The sequence below is a fragment of the Pleurodeles waltl genome, chromosome 4_2, assembly GCF_031143425.1.
Source record: "Pleurodeles waltl isolate 20211129_DDA chromosome 4_2, aPleWal1.hap1.20221129, whole genome shotgun sequence".
In the NCBI taxonomy this organism is placed as follows: Eukaryota; Metazoa; Chordata; class Amphibia; order Caudata; family Salamandridae; genus Pleurodeles; species Pleurodeles waltl.
The window spans coordinates 335,387,431-335,407,327 of NC_090443.1; the positions used below are offsets into that span (position 1 = coordinate 335,387,431).

Genomic DNA, 19,897 nt, shown 5'->3' on the forward strand with positions numbered 1-19,897 from the left:
TCATCCAGTCAACATTTTTACTTCTCATCTCTCCTTTAGGTCTTGCATATTTGTCTGTTGTTGAATGACCTTTTAGTGTACAATGCCCAAATTTAGGCTTGACTTTGGATCCCCCCATTGCCTATCATTCGACGAGTTTCCTGTCAATCTCATTTGCTTGCTTCTTATTCAGCAGCCTCCTCTTCCTTTGCTTCTGTTTGTCCATCACCTTGGGAAGCCATTTTGTGAAGAAGCTTATTTAGCATCTTTTGATTGGATAACTTGTATTCTTCTAGTACAGATACGAGAGACTACTGTTTTGTTTTTGTTTCTGCACTACATAGGAGTGCATGTGTTTTGCTGCCACAGGGTCATGACGCATACACGTGTCCCTTCCTGCACAAAAATAACCCTGCATGCAACGCAGGCAGTGCCTGTATTGGTGCTAGGCTGCCAATCGTGCACAGCGCAGGGGGGAAGGAGAGGAATGCACCGTATTTCATAAATATGGTGCATTCCTGCCCTTTAGTAGTCATAGTACAAATGTAAATTATTCACTTAAAATATCATAGGAGTCCCTGCTAAGTGTTTCCTAACCCACTCTCTCCCCCATCCACTGTTCAGAAAGCAGTCTTTATGGTATATTCAGGCCAAAGCAAGACCCTATACGTAACATACCGTCTGGGGGTAAGAGAGGGGTCGCAGCCGGTCGTAGTCCTCCTGGCCAGCCGTGTCCCACAGTCCGAGGTTCACTGGTTTGCTGTCGACCATCACATTGGCGGAGTAATTATCGAACCTGGAAGCAGCACATGAAAGTTGGTCAGAGGTAGGAGGGAAGGGAGGCAGAAACAGGAGAGGAGAGGCAGGGACAGGTGAAAGTAACAGAAATGAAAAGGGAAAGGAACAGAGACATTTGAGGAAGGCAGACATATTGAAAGAGATTGAGGGGAGAGAAATAGACTTTGAGAGGTACTGAAGAAAGATAGATTAAGAGAGACAGAGATTGTGTGAATGAGGCAAAGAAACAGAGAGACAGGGAGGGGATCAAAAAGATATGTTGAGAAAAATGATAGACGCTGATGGAATGGAGAGAGTTGCAATTCTGAAATTTAAGTAAGTATGGTCAGAGAAAGGAATTGTGGGGGGAAATGGCGAGGGACAAGAAGGAAAAGAAGAGAGGAAGCATTGTTTATTTTTTTTTAATTTTGATGTTTCTAGAGGGTAAACCTAGCCACTGGGGAATCTTGGCATTTTAAAACGATCTCAATTAACATTTATCGGGCAAAGTGGGTCCATACATAACAGAAATATAGATATTATAAAACAGAAAACAGTGGAAGAAGGGGGGCGGGGCACCGCCATGTATAGCAGGGATGTTGAAGGGATGCTGAAACTAGCAGTAGGTTTATAGTGGTAAACACATTAAGAGTTATCGCCTCTTGTTCAAAAGATGAAACTTGGACCAGTAACTCTTCGAGCCTTTCTTGAAGGAGACACGATTTCGGATCTGGTTCTACAGTCAGAGAGCAAGAGAATGCCTGGTTTAAACTTTTGCTTTTGCGTTTTGGGGATTTCGAGTAGACGGTGTGATTTGCTCCTACACACTTTTTTTTTCATTCCTGTGATGCATTAGCGAGGGTTCTTTATTGAAACATCAGTTGAAGTGTTCCAAAGCCTCAGGGCCTTTTGTGTGCTGATAGCATTCTTGCCTGATCAATTCCAATTCTTAACCCATTTCCTGACCTCACTTCTTCTCTCCTTTGCGTTTTTCAGTGTGTTTTTTTTTTCTCCATACTTACCCTCACATGAGCCTCGGTGGTTGTGAGTGAGGTCAGGGTTGTGTGGCTTATGGGAACTCAATGTTGATGGAAGATGTCACGCGACCTGGGGGATAAGCCAGTTGATTTTCGGTGGGGAATGCAAGAAGTGTCCAATGAACTTACCACCACTCGTAGAAAACGTATGTTTTGGTGGTTCACAGAGATTTATGTCTTCATAGTCCTTACGTTGCACGGGACACCGTTCAAAACGATCCATACAAATCTTTATGAATAGTACCATAATTACCCATTCTGCGTTTATGGGGCAATGTGCTGACATATAGTGACTAAGTTATATCTTTCATCCAGTTCCATTGAAACTCCTCATACACACCAGCTCAGGACTTGTGCAAATTGGTACCAGGATAAATGGGAGCACTATACTCTCCCTTTAAATTCCTCCGTTGTTTTTGCTTCTTTGAGGATGTAAACTTTATTTGCATCGTAGGTTCTCGACTAATCTTTAGACTTTCCCATTTTACAGATGTAAATCACCTGATTTTGTACATCCCACTGTTTCTCTGCCCACCTTTTTTCGCAGCTCACCCATAGTATACATGTTGTAAGTATTGTGGGCTTTTAACCATGCCCATTTCACGCCCATCACTTTGATTAATTCCTGTGCTTGCCTTTTTCAAAAATCACTCAATGTCTTTGGTAAATGCTTTAGGTTTGTCCCGCCTTGAGGCTGTTATTGTCACGCCTTGCAGGCTCCCCCTGTTACATGGATTATTGCACGATTGCCAATATACTTCAGCGTGGGTGAACTATTTTTTCTCTTTTGTCTCTCCCCTTCGTGCTGCATGGCGGGCATGGCACTCACAGCCTGAACAGGCACAACAGAGTGAACTCGATCGGCGGTATTGGAGCTCTGGTCACATTGTTCACAGATACCTAGTCAGTCATTTCTTGTTGCTCTTCCCTTAGAACATTTGAAATTGGTAAATGCTTTACGACAAACAGAAATCCTCAAAGTGAAAGTGGCTCTCCCGGCACACCAGGAGAGCCAATACTATAATAATCAATGTACTCGGGATAATCGCCCCATAATGCTTTGCAGCACATTACTTTTACAAAACATTTTTAATCATAACTCAGCCTGTGGTGCTCCTAGGACAATGGGACTACCACCAAAATCTTCAGCACAACACATTCTTTCCGTCTAGGTCATCTCCGGGTCCCCATACTAGGCTAGTAGGGACCCCAGAATAATAACCCCTCCCAACATTTAGTGTCTTTTTAAGTATTCATATTGTTTGAACTTTTGTTTTACGGATAGGAATAGCTTGTGTTTTAAGGCCCTTCTTTGTAATATCATTGCCATAAACATACTACCCCTAAACATGTGTAATGCACTACACTCTCTAGGGGCTAAATATATAGTTACACTACATTACTTTCTGCCATTTTCTTTTTGTGTGGTTATGCTCTATAGGGGCTATCTATACAGTTACAAGACCATGGGGGTCATTCCTACCCTTGTAGGGGACCGCGGCGGTAAAGCCGCGGTCAGAAAAGGGAAACCGGCGGTTTCCCGCCGGTTTTCACCTGGGCTGCAGAATCCTCCATGCAGCGCCGCCATGAGGATTCTGACCCCCTTCCCGCCAGCCTGGTTCTGGCGGTTTTGATCGCCAGAACCAGGCTGGCGGGAACGGGTGTCGTGGGGCCCCTGCAGTGCCCATGCCAATGGCATGGGCACTGCAGGGGCCCCCTAACAGGGCCCCACATTGATTTCCAGTGTCTGCATAGCAGACACTGGAAATCGCGACGGGTGCAACTGCACCCGTCGCACAAAAGCAACTCCGCCGGCTCCATTCGGAGCCGGCTTCATCGTTGCTGTGGCTTTCCCGCTGGGCGGGCGGCCTTTTGGCGGTCGCCCGCCCGCCCAGCGGGAAAGCCAGAATGACCGCCGCGGTCTTTTGACCGCGGTACGGTCTTCTGGCGGTTCCCGCTTGGCGGGCGGCGACCGCCGCCCGCCAAACTAGGAATCAGCCCCCATGTTTCTTACAAATGCTAATTTAATAGTGGTGTCCTTTAGGGGCTATTCTTGAGCATTACAATCAAACATATCAACATACAAAAATATCTGTGGCACTGAAACTTGCCCGTAGTGCTTTGCAGGGCATTACTTTTACAAAACATTTTTGCTCATAACTCAGCCTGTGGTGGTCCTAAGACAAAAGGACCAGCTTCAAAACATTGACCACAATGTGCTCTACATCATCTCTGGGTCACCACACTATTTTAGTGGGGACTCCAAAGAAAATAATCCCTACCACCACTCATTAACTTTTTAAGCTCTGTCATGGCTGGAACATTTGTTTTACAGCTGAGAGAAGTTTTATGGGTCTTGTTTGTAATATCATTGCAATAGGCCTGCTAGCCTTGAAAATGTGTAATGTACTATGGGGCATATTTAAGAGCCCCTAGCACCATCTAACAACATATTAGGGTAATTTTTTAACGATAATGTTTCGTTAGATGGCCAAAATCCCCACGCCATATTTACAAAGTCGAGCAATGCCTGCATTGCCCCACTTTGTAACCCTTTGCGCTACATTATACCTGCATCAGACATAATGTATGAAAGGGGAAATTGCCCCGTTAGGGGGGCCGAAAAAATGGCGCAAGGAAATATAACAGATTTCCTTGCGTCATCTTTTTCCGCACTTTTAACACCTGCTCAGAGCAGGCATTGAAAGGGGGTGCACTATAGAATACAATGGGCCCCTATGTACTCTGCAGGAGTAGCGCCAATATTTTGGCACTACTCGTGCAGAGGTCATCAATAGCGTCAATAAAAATAACAATTTTGCCCCCTATCCTGGTTCATGGAAATACGGTGCACACATGGTGGCGGTAGGCGGTGCTAAGGGGCGCAAGAAAAGTGGATCTGCACTGTGTGCAGCGCCACGTTTCTTTAATATGCCCCTATGTTCTCTAGGGGCTATATATATGGTTACACTGCATTATTTTCTCCTATTCTGTTTTCGTGTGGTTATGCTCTCTAAAGGCTGACTGTATGGTAACATGACCATGTTTCTTCCAAAAGCTATTTTATTGTGGTGTTCCAGGGGCTGTTCTGAGCATTGCAGTCCACATACTATAATATTCGCAGCACAAAAGCTCACCCATAATGCTTTGCAGGGCATTACTTTTACAAAACATTTTTGCTCATAACTCAGCCTGTGGTGGTCCTGGGACGAAGGGACCACCTTCAAAACGCTCTTTCTGTCTACATCATCACTGGGTCTCCATACTTTGCTAGTGGGGACCCCGAAATATTAACTCCTCCCACCACTCAGTGTCTTTTAAGCATTCTCATGGTTAGAACTTTTGTTTTAAAGTTGGGAGAAATTTTATGTTAAAGACCTTGTTTTTAATATCATTGCATTAGGCCTACTAGCCCTAAAACTGCCGTCTAGGTTCTAAGTATATGGGTACTCTGCATTACAGTTTCCAGTTTTTTTCCCTGGGGTTATGCCTTCTATGAGCTAACAATATGGTTACACGACCATGTTTCTTACAAATGATATTTTTGCTAAGGTGCCTTCTAGGGGCTGTTTTGAACATAACAGTTTAATGCCAAAAGTATACTTCTGATAAAGGTTGATCTGATAACTGTATATGTTTTTTTAATCTCTCCTTATTACACTAATGACCATGATTTAAGCCAACTTAACATCCTTATTACTCGATGACTGTTTGAACACTCTTGATATGTTTGGGTGACCCTTCTAGTTTATTTCTGCTCTGTGACTGTCTTGTGTCTTTTTGGGGGGAATTGTACTAGCCAGCCAGCAACTCTGATGGCGGGGCTGTGAAAGTGGTATTCTAGTGGAATTTGCACGGCAGATTTAAATTAGGATGCTGAATGGCAACATTTTCATTTGTTGCTGCAGATAGAGGAAGGTGGTAAATGGATGCGCTTTAGATATATGCAGGGCCACTGGACTTACATGGCAGGAAAAAACGAAATTATGGGTCAGGGTTGACCAATCTATGTGGCAACAAAAATCCACTTATGAATTTACAATGTCAGTAGCTCTACTCAAGCAAATGTGAGACCTATTGCATTTAAAATGCTTTTTATTTGAAATCCCACTTTGGATGGTCTGTGGTTAGGGTGTAGACCGTATTCTGCCTGGGTTGTACTTTCCTGGAAATGATGGAGCCCTAGACAAGCTTCTTAGGGCCAGATTTATAATTAGGGGACTGCCCGCTTATCCGCCAGGGCGATTTAATTTGTTGGCTCCCTCAACTTTAATGTAGACCCTACTTGTGAGAAGGACGTTTTGTGGACCAGGCCCTCTGCAACTATCCTGTGCCACAGCAGTATCTGGTCCCGCGGCTGTGTATGCTGCACAGGCAAAATTCCAGTCATTCTGAGCAGAAGGGGTTTAATCTCTACAGAGGGATTCAATCTGTTTGACACACGTGACTTTCAACATGCAAAAATAGGCCTATCCTCTGGATCCTTTGGGCAGCAAACCACTGATCTAGTCCAGTAATTAACATAGATATTTTGGTAAAGCACCAGAGCCCACGACACTTTCCAAAATTGCCTATATCTTTCGTTCACCTTCCCTCTCACACCACAGTCTAGGACTCATATAACCTCTCCTCATTGTCCAGCAGGACAAACTCAGCCTCTCATACTTCAGAGAATCATAACATGAATACCGCTTAGGGCTCAGGTCCAAGTAATGTGAAAATACTGCGTGGGTATTCCTGCACCTAGAAGGACTTATACGGCAGGTATCACTACTTACAGGTTTAAGAAATATCAGACAATTACAAGACTACCACTGAAAAATGAGTAATATCATGCAGGCAAACATCTTTCTGTAATGATTTCCTTTCAACGCATCGTCAGGGGTGGTAAGCGCTGTATTAATACAATTTTGTTTTTGACATTTGTGCTCTGTTTTTCTCACACACATTTAGTTTAAGGATGAAAATAATAGGCCAGCATTATTGTGACAGTAGAGATAATCTTAAATCGACTGGTAGCTCGTGTTGCTTGCCAAACTGTAATTATGGCTGAATTTATGCTAGGGCTAGGAGAAGGGTAAAAAGAAAACAAATATTTTCTAAGTACCAAGAGACAATTCAGTTTGCAGTATTTGTTTAATATGTTTTTATTATTATTATTGTTGTTGTTATTAATATTGCAACTGCACCATGTCTTGGAATAATAGCACTTCTAGAGGCTTATATACAAGACCCTTGCCCCACATTTGTGTCTTTTTATGATGCAGCGGTGGGGCAAAGCAGTCCCCCACAGTGCGCCACATTTACCAACTGGCACAGTGGGACCATTGCGCCAGTTTGTAAAGCTTTGCACCACATTATACCTGTCCCAGTTATAATGTATGCAAGGTAGGTGTTCACTCATTACTGGTGCAGGGATATCTACAAGATTTCACTGCATCGTTCTGCGTCTTCACTGCATACAAATATTTAATGCTTGCTTAGAGCAGGTGTTAAACTGATGCAGGGCTTTTAAAATGCGGGCCACCTGCCATTGTTGGAGTAACGTAATTTTTTTGACACTAGCCCAGCAATACGTAATTTTAACACCACGGATGCGTCAGGATTTCTGATGCACCTGTGGGCGCTGGGCACCATGGAGCTCTGTATAGTAAATACAGTGCTACCATGGTGTCATTAGGGGGCGCAGGGCAGTGCAAGAAATCTGACACATCGATGGCGATGTATTAGATTCTTGAAAAAGGGGCCCAGTATCTTACGAAGTTTTCAGTTCTAGGGCCTGATTTAAGACACAGTGCAGCACCACTTTTCTTGCTCCCCTTAGTGTCCCCCCAACTCCACCATGTGTGAGCCATATCTAAGCTATTGCGCACTATGGTGGTAGTTAGGGGAACTAGCGTCAACATTTTTTACGCTAGTTCTGAGCTTTGCGGTATTAGTGTAAAAAATGTTGATGCTAATCCTGCAAAGCCGATTGAGGCTGATTATAAATAATGATGTGTCTCTTTTTAACACCTGCTCTGAGCAGATGTTAAAAGTTCTGAATAAAATACAGCATTTTTTGGCCCCCCCACCCCAAACTGGGGAAAGCCCCCTTTGCATACATTATGCCTGGCACAGGCATAATGTAGTGCAAAGGGTTACAAAGTGGCGCTATGCATGCGTTGCGCCACTTTTCAAATATGGCACAGTGATTTTGGCCATCTAAAGCCACATTAGCATCAAAACAATTACGCTGTGTCATTAGGATGAAGCTAAGGGCTCTTAAATCAGCCCCCTGGTATCTTATTAAGAGTCTTATGGCCCGATTTTGATCTTGGCAGTATTACCGTCAAACCACGGCAGCAGCAGACTCGAGAAGACCATCATGTTGACGGTGTTCTGCCCGTCACATTTAGATGTTGCAGTCCTGCAGGCAGTGTAATGGCGGTGGCTTACTGAAGGAGGGAGGACATGGCTGGGCCCAATGGATATCGGACAATGGCAGTGGCTGTAGAATAGAGGTAAGTCACACACACACAAACTCTACCTTTGTCATATGTGTCCACCTGCATCACACACGACACAACACACCACATGCACACCACTATCCATTGCCATTTCACCATAACACAACACATACATCCGCAAACACACATTGACATACATCCATGACACAACATACACACACTTTTAATACAACACCCACACACAACACAACCACAACAACCAACACAACTAAACACTCAACTACACAAACACACTCACAAAAAATCACTACACACATCACAACAACAACAGCCACACAAAAACACTCACATGAATGTCACAGCCGGCAACACAACACACAACAACATCAATGCCCTATGCAAGTGGCACACATACTGACACAGCTACATCACCCACTCCAGCTCTCTCTACCCGACCCAGCTAATGGCATTACACACACACATACACGTACTGAGTCACACACACGACTCGAAGCACAACATGACAGTTACAGGTCCCCTTGCATTGTGCAAACATGGAAGCAGTTAACAAGGAAGATTTTATCTTCATTGTGGTGCCAGCATTCATTTGGCAAGGAATACCGACACCGACAGCTGTGTATGTGTGCAATATGTGTTGTGTACCAGTGTGTCCCTATTCGTGTCTGAGCCACTTGTGTCCCAAACATATGCATGTCACAGTAAATTACTGTGACACGTATATGTCTGCAGCGGTCCAGAGCTCATGTATACTGTAGTGAGCACCCAACATACACAGCCAATGCAGGTTCCCTCCCTTCATAACCAGCGACGGGGTGGGGGCGTGTTTTCTCCATGGTCCTGTGGCAGCAGCGATGGAGGGTGTTGTCCAGCCGTATCCAGCTGGAAACAGAAGTGGAATTGGGAAAAAAGGTGAATTTTCACCCCTTTTCCCCCAATCTGACTACTCAACTCAAAAGTGGAGGTCGGACCACCACATTTTGCTTGGTGGCAAGCCACATTCAAATCTGCATGGCAGTAAGAGTGGTTGGGCTCCTGCCGCCAGCCACACTTTCCTACGGTGTCATCGCGGCCAATGGGAATCCTTGGTGGAGTCGGCAGGACTTGGGTGGGTTAAAGTCTATGGGACTGCCAACATCTAAATTGGACAGACTGACTGTCAAGCCAGCGGACAGGTTTTCTGTAAAAATAGTGGCGGTGAACCCTTTACCGCTAACATCTAAAACAGGCCCTTATTATTTTGCTACACATATATTAATAATAATAATGTTAATACATGCACTTCGTGCAATTATTCATTGCATTAATACCCAGAATAGCACCACTAATAAGGATAATATCAATATATAGTCATTATGGTCATGATTAAAAGGCTGGTATTATTTTATGAGTGGTGCTAATATACACCTGAGAAACAGTTTTGCCTCATTAGTCTCTTTAGGATGACCACCTGGCTTAGAGGCAAATTCAGGAAAGGACTGTAAAACATTCAGGACAAAAGTTCAAAGTTAAGGACAAAAATGCAGGACAAAGGGTCAAAATTCATGAAAACAAAATTAAGAACAAACATCAGTTTTACGGACACATCCAAGGAGAGGCCAGACCCCTATTTCAGTAGTAAATTAAGGCTCTTCACCACTTGTTAAGGTCATCACCCCTACCCAAATGTACCCAATCAATGTTGGAGCGAAAGCAACAGCAGCATTTTTATTAGGTTTTTAAACATTTTGAAACCTATGGCAAACAGTTTGGGAAACATTCAGGTAAGTAACCTTATACTAGTTTAAACAAGTTGAAGAAAATATCTGGTTTATCTTAACCTCCAGTGCACTTAAAACCTAAAAAAACATTTAACAAGGTAGAGCAGACGGGGTGGGTGACAGTCTCAAATATAATGCCAGGATCTGACGTAACCACAACTTGTATGTAGTCTCACAGCACCAGAGTGCACTTCCGGGACTCTACATTTATCTCAGAGAAGGTAGCATGGACTACCAAATAGTATAAAAGAGGGTAAAATTGAGATCAGTTGGGAGATCAAAGCAACTTTTTCAAAGGATTGTTGATAAGAACTTGATAAATAAGGAAGGGAAGAATGACAACTCCTAAAATCAGACAAGATGGATTCACCAGGAGTATCCAGTATTGAGTACCTGGGAAATTGTCTCAACAAAAAAGGAGACAAACAGAAGAGGCACTGTCAAGCAGTTGAACAAGCAGCACCCACCCGCCCTGGCAAACTTTTCAGGTGCAATGGTCCGCTGTTTATGCTTGTGAAGGGTGAGCGGGGGACAGGCCTCTTGCAAGGTTGTGCTGGGCAACTAACGGCACACTCTGTCCATGCCTTAAAATGGTTTTGCAATTGAGCTAAAGCTAAACCAGTGATCTGGCTCATCCCTAAGTGTCAAAGTACACTAGAATCTTCAAAATATTTGGGATGTAAATTGCACAAACAGGATGTAACAACATGAGAAAGATTTTTAAAACGTAATTAGTGTTTCTTTAACATATAGTACTGATTTCCCCTTTATATACAATTAGACCTCAGATTGAACTGGGAACCGGTTACATTTTGATACCTAGGGATTAATATCTACAATTTCCCGACTGATCTATGCAGTGGAAATCTGGGCAGAGTGACATGGTCCTTCAGAGCCCAGTTTGCTTTTTGGTCTTCTCTTCTGCTTTCAGTAATCAACCACATGCCACTAGTGAAGATGGTATGCTACCCGGATGCATTATTGTGCAATCCTTCCTCTACTCATCCCTCATTCCTTCTTCAGACACACTATACATCAGATTTGGCCACTGGGGCTCCGTCGGGTAGCTCTTTCCACTCTAAAAGCTACCCATGACTGCAGGTGGATTAACCCTTCCAGATTTAGAATTCTATTATTTAGCTGCACAGCTCCAGCAGGTGGCTTGTTGGGTGTCTGGATGCCCCCTGCATGAGATGGGGTTTATCTGTAAAGAATTTAAGGAGGGCTGACTGCACTAACTCATAGTTTCCTTCTGACCATCCTATGTAACTCCATCCGGAGATATTATGCACACCTTTCTCTTGCCTTGGTAGAACCTGTAAACTCACTAACACAGAGAAACCCTATGCTCCTGCACTACCTGCTAGGCCTTCCCACTCCCTCGGGACAGCCGCGCTCAGGGCAATTGTCAGTGGCATGCTGCAGGTGTCTTAAAATTGGGGAATTTGTTTGTGGACGGCACTACTAGTTTTCCAAACCCTTGTGTAGTGACAGTTGCTGCTTGTAGGGTGCTAAAGCATTGCATCTCTGTCACCAGCCAGGACAGAAAGAGAAGATGGTGTGAGCAACTTCAAGGGAAGCAGCAAAAATGTTAAAACAGGTAAACTGACCGATCTGCCTGTTCGGGTGTTTACTTTTCTGAAGATTATATTGCTGACAGCATTTTTGTGCTTCTCAGCTGCACACGTGAGAGGGATTACAAAGGGGCACATGAATTGCTCATGATTGAGGGGAGCTTTTCATTTACGCTCTCCTCGGGCATTCACAATGCGTAGACATGCTGTGCACGCTCCCTGCAGCGCCGCAATGCACGGGATAGGAGCCTGCTTACAGGAACGTCGCCTAGGGCCCCATATTACAACCACAAGCCCTATGCGAATGCAGGATATAGCATGAGTGAACAAACAACACTGGGCTCCTGCTCTACCCTGCTTTCTGATAGGACTGCCCGTTGGTTGCACGTGCAGAAATGTACTTATTTACACCTGCTGCATGCCGTCCGAAAGCAAAAAAAAAACGTGGAGAACTCCAGAGACGGCATCTCTCCAGAAAGTAAGGGCGAGGGAACGAGGGAGAACGATGTATTGCTTTTTTGGGGTGGCGGAAGAAGAGGGCTGTAAGGCCCCGCGCTGCTTTTTCCTCTAAAGCAGGAAAGGCACAGTCACCCCAACCACGGGGTTTAAACATGTAGGTAAACTGTTCTCAATAGCATGCCTTCCACCTACATGTTTTCACTGGCACATATGAGACTGTTCTCTGTTGTACATTTACATGCGGCCTAAATTGATTTAATCCTGACAGGTATTTTACTGGTGGTGCCAGTAATTTAAGTTTGATGCCATTATTATAACAAAAACGGGGGGCATTTCGAATTTCGCTTTGCAGACAAAGTTAAAGAAGCTTGAGGTTAATTTCAGATTGAAACTTTATTACAGTGTTGTGTCTATTTTTTTTAGTTGGCCTCAAAAAGGTTTATGCAGGGACTTCAATTAACTCTTGGTAGGGTGGCATTAGTTCAGTTTATTTAGGGCTTGCTCGAGGCTCCTTGCAAATTTAAAGTGGTGCAAAATAAACAGATCATCTAACGCATGGTTTGAAAAATAAGGGACCACGTCCAGAAATTCCCAGGCTGTTCTACTGTTGGCAAACTAAAATATTGTGTTTAAAATTACTTACTTGATACTTTAATGAAATGCTTACCAGACACAGACCCTTATCTCATATCCGTATCCACAATACTGTGCCGTTCTCCTATTTGTACCTTCAAAAGGGATACCGCTTTCATTCAACTCGCGCTTTTACATATACTTCAATTGGAAATAGTTTTTGTTTTCCAAGTTGCATACCCTTCCAAATCCTAGTAATAGTTGCTTGTTATAGGTATTTGTTTAACATCTGCAAGGCTTGGAAAACCTCCCCAGTGTATAGTATACCAAACATATTTCAATGAGGGAAAAATAGATAAAAAGAAATGTCACTGATTGCTTAAGATATTCACAGCTTGCACTTTCGATCTCACTGAGCTTCCGGCAGAGATAGGTCCAAGGTGCAGAGTGTCCTGGGTAATAGAGATGGCAGTGCCCCAGCAGAAATGACTATAGTGTGGGTCTGCGTGTATGTGTGTTCCCAAAGTATCCTTTCTGACAGAGAAACCGAGACGGGGATAAGTGGTGCGTGTGTAGACTATCCTTTGTGATAAAGATGGAGACTCGGGCAGAGAAAGGTGCTGGATGTGTAGAATATACTGCATGATAGAGTGACACTGAGGCAGATACAAGTATAGTGCTGTAGAATATTTGTATCATAGAGATAAAAGACTCAGGGAGGATTACATGCAAATTGTATAGAATATCATACAAAACAGAGATTGAGGCCCACACATTAATAACTACAGTGTCCAACACAGTTGCCGTCTAGGCAGAAATTAATTCAGAGTGTCTTAAATACGTAGTATATACCCAAGGTGAAAGGCCAACAACGTATACATTGCATTGCTCAATGAAAAAACATAGCCAATCATGGACATCACCACCATCTCTTAATTTTTCGACTAATCGGAATACAGCATAAGAAGACTACCAAGGCAATGCCTGGTATTTCTCTGCTCCAAACTTTGGAATTAGCAGGAGTACTTGCCACAATAAATGGAATTGTCCCCTTCATTGGCTTGATGCTGTTTGCAAAAGGTGTTGATGCCCCACCAATTTCAATGTTCACCAGCTGCCACTGCACTTGTGGCAAGCTACCATCTTCACCCAGGTCAATTCCCCATCTACAAATGTCTTAAACACTTGTTTAATGCCCTATTTGATGTCCGTTACCTAGCACTAACCCCACATGAGGTGTGACAGAAGCACTACACTATAGGGACTGGCAGCAAACTAGTAAAATGGGTGTCAAGACCTTTCTTACAACATGAAGACCACTCCGGGTCTTATTTCCATACTAGCTGGGAGACTGATGTGGCCAAATCTCTGCAAGATATGGACTAGCTTAAAATACTGGACTACCCCATAAAGTATCCTGCGGCTGCCACTTTCAGTACATTCAGAGAGCATCCCTGGGAATGCATTTTGCCCGTTGCTTGCCATTGGCTTTGTGGTTTGTAACTCAGATTTCCTTGCTTTGGTTTCACTGGTTTTATTTGTTTTAGGCTATCTAGCTTGAGTTTGTCCCTTCCCTTGCCCAAACCTTAATTGCAGTATGCTTCTGAGTGCTCCCTTTCTGTAAACAGGCCTGTAAATCTTGTTCTTATCTCGTCACGTTTGCTGTGCAGTCAAAGAACAAGGTCCAATGTCAGGCTGTGTTTTAGGTGGGAGCTTGGTATTTACTTCATTTTCTTTGACTTCAAAGTGAGAGGACTTATGTGACAATCTTGCTGGATACTGGAGATAGAAAGAGTTTTTTTCTATCATATGACAACATTTAAATTAACTGTGCAAAGATTTCAGAATTAGGAACACAAATGAAGCACATTTCTGTTTATTCTGAGCTGTGCTGGAAACAAATACTTTAATATGATTAAAGCAAATCATTACACTAGGTGATGCAATTTCCACACATAATCGTCTGTGCTCTGCATAGATTTATTGGTAAAACTGTAGGTATGTGCAAATATAATAGTCATTTCAATCAAAAATGCGTTGTCTGTAATGGCAGTGTGATACCACACCACGCATACTCCACTCTATGCCACTCCACTCTACTCTGCCCCACTCCACACCACTACACTCTACTTTGCATCAATCCACTTTACACCACTCCATGCCACTACACTCTGGGACACTGCACTCTACTCCGAACCACTCCACTCTACGCAACTGCACTCTATGCCAGTTCAAGCTATACCTCTCTACTCTACTCTATGTCAGAGCACTCCATGCCACTCCACTTTACACACACCTCACTCTGTGCTTCTGCTACACCACTACAGTATAGGCCACATCAATCTACTCAGCAAAACTCCACTCTATGCCACTCTGCAACACTGCCCTCTGCACCAGTACACTCTAACTCTATGCCATTGCACTTTACTCTGTAACACTCATGTCTGTGCCCCTGCACTATACTCCTGCAATCTACTCTGCACCACTGCCCTCTATGCCACTGCATTATACAGCACTTTATTCTATGCCATTACACTCTATGCCACTCTAGGCAACTGCACTGTACCCTGCACCTCTCCACTCTACGCCACTTCACTCTACTCTGAAACAATCTACTCTATGCTACTGCACTCTAAACCACTGCAATCTACATCAATACACTCTACACAACTGCACTGTATGCCACTGCACTCTATTCTGTTCCACTGTACTCAACTCCACTGCTCCCTATGCCATTTTACTCCACTCCACACCACTGTACTCAATGACACTCTACTTTTCAACCCTTCACTCTCCGTCACTGTGCTCTACACCACTCTTCTCTGTACTCCTGCATTCTATGCCAATACATGCTATGCCACTGCACTCTATGCCACTCTTAGGTATTATACTCTATTCTGCACTGCACCACTCTACGCTACTCTACTCTGCATCACTTTACACCACTGCACTCTATGTCACTTGACTCTACTCTGCACTCAATGCCACTCCACTCAACACCACTGCATTTTCTGCCACTCTACTGTAACCCACTGCACTCTATGCCACTTTACACTGCATCACTCCGCTCTGCCCCACTGCACTCTATTATGCACCACTCCAATCTATGCCTCTGCGTTCTACAACACTGCATTGTATGCCGTGAAATTCTATGCATTGCACACAATGCCACTGCATTCTACACCTCTATATTCTGCAACACTCTATGCCAATGCCGTTCCAATCTACTGTATGCCTCTCCAATGTATGCCACTCTATGCGACTCCACAGTAAGCCCATTCCTAAACATGACACTCTGCCATTCCACAACACTCTACTCCACTCCGCGCCATTCCACTCTACGACACTCCTCCCCACTCTCCTCTATGCCACTAACTTTTAGCCATACTGAACAACAGCCGCTCTGGTGTACAACATGGCTAAAACACATTAGCAGAGGCAATAGCTCTTGCACAGACAAGACCTATTGGCTTTGCCAATGCTTGGTATTAATATACAGTACTAAGGTCCCTGAAAGCACTGTGAATGTGTAAGTTATTCTAAAATGTACATTTTAATAATATGCAGATTATTCCTAGCGTAGACATTTTTATAACTGTCCATTAAAAGCACACACACCACAACTCAGCTTGGAACACCCTTACAGTACCTGTCTGAAAGAAGATACCTTTGCCATCAGAAAGCTTCAAGTGGCTCTATCAGTTAAATCCCATACAGGTTTCCAAGCCCTTTTACATTTGCAGATTTACCAGCTGCACAATTTTAATTCCTTTCAGATAGGAGGCACCCGGGCAAGAAGGCCTATTTCTTATCTGTCTGCCCCTCCATCGGTACTAGAGCACAGGAGACGTCCTGCCTTCCAATCCAGCTGGGGAAAATGAATTGGCCTAATTACCCTTTGTCCTTTAGCTGAAAGGCTAAAATTATGACAAATGCTGTCCGCGGACAGTAGGGCTAAACTACAGACAGTCCGTGAAAATTACAGATGGGTGGCCACCTTAAGTCTCTTGTTTGTCAGGGGTGCACCATTTAATCACAGGATCAACATATATGTAATTTACATACATATCACTCAGCCCCCACCTATGGTTGCTTCCTCACTCCATGTTGTCAAGACTTCATATTTCCAGTCCAGGACTGGGCTCTTCTGTTACATATTATTGTTACGAGGGGCATCAGTCAAATTATTTTAACTGAAGCATGCAATGACCACTACTTCCAGAATGCATTAGGTTGTAAAATGAAATACTAGAACTGGAAACATGATTTTCTGAAGACATGTTGTGAAGTGGCAGACCTACCATCAACACATGATGGTATGGTTCAGACATCAGAGGGCGGTGCATAGTGTGCCAATGGCCGGAATAAGAACTCCAATCCAAAGGCTGCAACTGTGTATGGCATGGGCCCGTGAAGACAGTATGAATACTATTACCAAATGGCTCCATTGCACCAGGGCATCACTGTTTTATTCCTGGACTTTGCAATTATAAGTCATTGTTATCCGGTGTGTTGGTTCAATTCGCTCAGCTGCAATGAACCAAGAATACAACCTCCACAAAGAAGTGATATGTTAAATAAAAATGCAGAACTAGAAATGTTGTGTCACAGTAATATGTACTCATCTGGTCACCCCAATTATGAGAGTCTATTATAGTTGAAAGCTGGCTGGGCCATCAGGTGCCTAAAGCAGGCCCCATCAGTGCAGGGTGACCACCTTCAGGAACCCCTTCCAACCCATAGCCAAGAGTATCTTTCGGGGGCCTCTCTTCACATTCTGGAGGGAGCAATGCTTGAAATGGAAAAATAGAGATGCAGGTCTAGGGTGACCAGACGTCCCAGATTTCTCCGGACAGTCCCGATTTTAAGAGGACTGTCTCGGTGTCCTGACGCTTGTCCTAATTTTAAATAAATGTCCCGTTTTTGGGGGCAAAGGTCATAATATTAAATAAATGTCCCAGTTTTTGAGACAAAGGTCAGATCATCTAGGGAAGCATAAGTTAAAGAGGCCTACAAAGTATGAACTAATTAAAGTATTTTATCTGTTTCTGTCAGGCAACACAGTCCCCTGTCTGCTCTGAGCAGAGAGATGGAGTGGGGAGCAGAGAGAGGTGGATGGGGGCGGGTTGGGGATGCAGGGTGGGCGGTCAAGCCATAGCTAATTTTATATATGTAGTCTTGTACGTGTGTATATATATATGTGTGTGTGTATGTATCTACACACACGTATAGGCACACATTCACAAAGCTACGCAAAAAAACAGGAGAGGCCTGATATAAAAGTGAGAGTAATGTCTTTAGTCCTTCTTTTATGTCTGACCTGTGTTCTGGTTTTTGCTCCTCAAAATCTGGTCACCCTACGCAGGTACTCTGTACCAAACTACCTGCTTATTTCTGAGAAGTGCCCGTACTCTCAAATTAAAAGTATTAGAACGTTTTTCTTGAGAAGTGCAGGTAGTCACCCTTTCAAAATGCACTGGGAGGGAGAGGGCTTCATTTTGCAATGGGCCACTGTGCCCCAGTCAGATCAAAACTACTCAACAAACGGCTCCAGGTAGGCAGGTGACTAAATTCAGGCCGCCTGCTTCCGGGGCTTTAACTTGTACTAAAAGAATCCACTCCGCCAGTGTGGGCCTGCAGCTTGAAAGCCGCAGTCTCCAATCACCACCGAGCTGCGGCGGCAGAGGGAGGGCCGGGCAGGGAGCACACGTGCTGTGCTTGCAGGTTTTGGTCCAGCGTTCTACGAAGAAAGAGCAGCGAGCGCGCGCCTACCGATCTGTTAATCATTGACTCACATGGGCCGCGTGGGCCTGGTGATGTCATAAATCACTAGCCCTCATATCCACACCACCCACGGGAGCACGGGTTAGCTTAGACTAGCTCTAGATTTACATTTCCAACCCAAGCTTAGACGGAGCTGCTGCCATTCACATTCTTCAGCATAGCCCTCTGTGAATGAAGGACTCCCTGGAAATCGTTCATGCCAAACACCCTTGCAGGCCCCGAATGTACGCAAATCATTTTTGCTAATTAGCAGTCTGCAGATGGAGCTGGAAGAATATTTGGTGAGTCAGGTCCCCAGTGCCTGTTAATAAACAGCTGCGTTCATACTATAAGTAGACTTTTTTCAGTGTTTATATTATCCGACAGAACCTTAATTTTTGACGGGGGCCTAGTGCTAGGCCTCTCATAGGAACGTTTTGCACCAACCTCATCCCATAACGCTTGACAGTCAGTCTACAGAAAATATCAGCTTGGAAGGGGCCTACTGAGTTTCTGGTCGTAGAGAGTGAGGGCAGGACAGATCTCTGCAGATTGGTACTCACACTGTGGGGATGTACTCCCCAGGGAAGGCATTAGTGGTGTAGCTGATGAGCAGGCACGTCTTACCCACAGCCCTGGAAGAGAAGAAAAAAAACAAGACTTCATTATAATGACTGCAGTCACTGGGACCAGTGTGGTCTGGTAAGCAGAGCGGAATAAGAGGCGGAGGTGGCGTGGGCGAAGGAGGGAAGTACAAATAGAGGACAGAGACATAGACAGAGGTATGGACGAAGAGAGAGATAAGGAGAGTCTGAGAGGGTTATGGAAAAGGGGAGAGAAGAGAAAGTGTGACAGATGGAGAAGGAAGAGATGGGAGACAAGAGGAAGTCAAGGGGAGAGAAAAAGAGACAGGGAACGATGGAGACAAAGAGAACAGAAAAAGTGTGAGACTAGAGGGAGGAGGAGAATAGACAAGTGAGAAAAGGGAGAGAGAAAGAGAGAAAGAAAGAAAGTAAGAACGAAAGGGGCAGAACGCTTGAGGTAGCGAAAAGAAAAAGCTAGAGAAACATTAAATGGTGAGATACATGCAGTGACATCAGTGTAAACATTGATTTGTAGTTAAAATGTATGACTGAGCATTTTCCCAGTGTGATGGGAAATCTGAATTATCGGCCGGACGCTTAAGATACGATTAAAAACGTCAAAGAAGAAATGAACACACGGCAATAACAAAACAAAAAAGTAAATTTAAAAGAAACAAATATAACAAAAATTACTATTGTAAGAACATGGGCCAAAAGAGGCTTCACACGTTTCAAGACAGAAACATCTTTTGGAGCTCCTGGTGACAGGTGCTGTACACTGCTGATGTGACAGAATACAGGCTGTCCGGAAAGAGACACAGTGTCCCAGTATCACCCTTTGCCATATCTAACTTCCTTCTATAAACATCAATAACGCTGATATTTCACAAACAGGAACTTAGGAAACAGAGAAAAGCAACACTC

General features: G+C 44.0%; 1 protein-coding gene across 1 annotated transcript in view; it reads right to left on the reverse strand.

The window, feature by feature from the left end:
- The window catches only part of LOC138292651 (ras-related C3 botulinum toxin substrate 2), a 132,813-nt gene that overhangs the window by 101,989 nt on the left and 10,927 nt on the right, over positions 1 to 19,897 (reverse strand). The window contains exons 2-3 of the mRNA XM_069231364.1: positions 18,953 to 19,024; positions 658 to 775 (exon numbers count right to left, since the gene is read on the reverse strand). Of these exons, the coding sequence (XP_069087465.1) occupies positions 658 to 775; positions 18,953 to 19,024 (190 nt within the window). The remainder of the gene's footprint in view (positions 1 to 657; positions 776 to 18,952; positions 19,025 to 19,897) is intronic.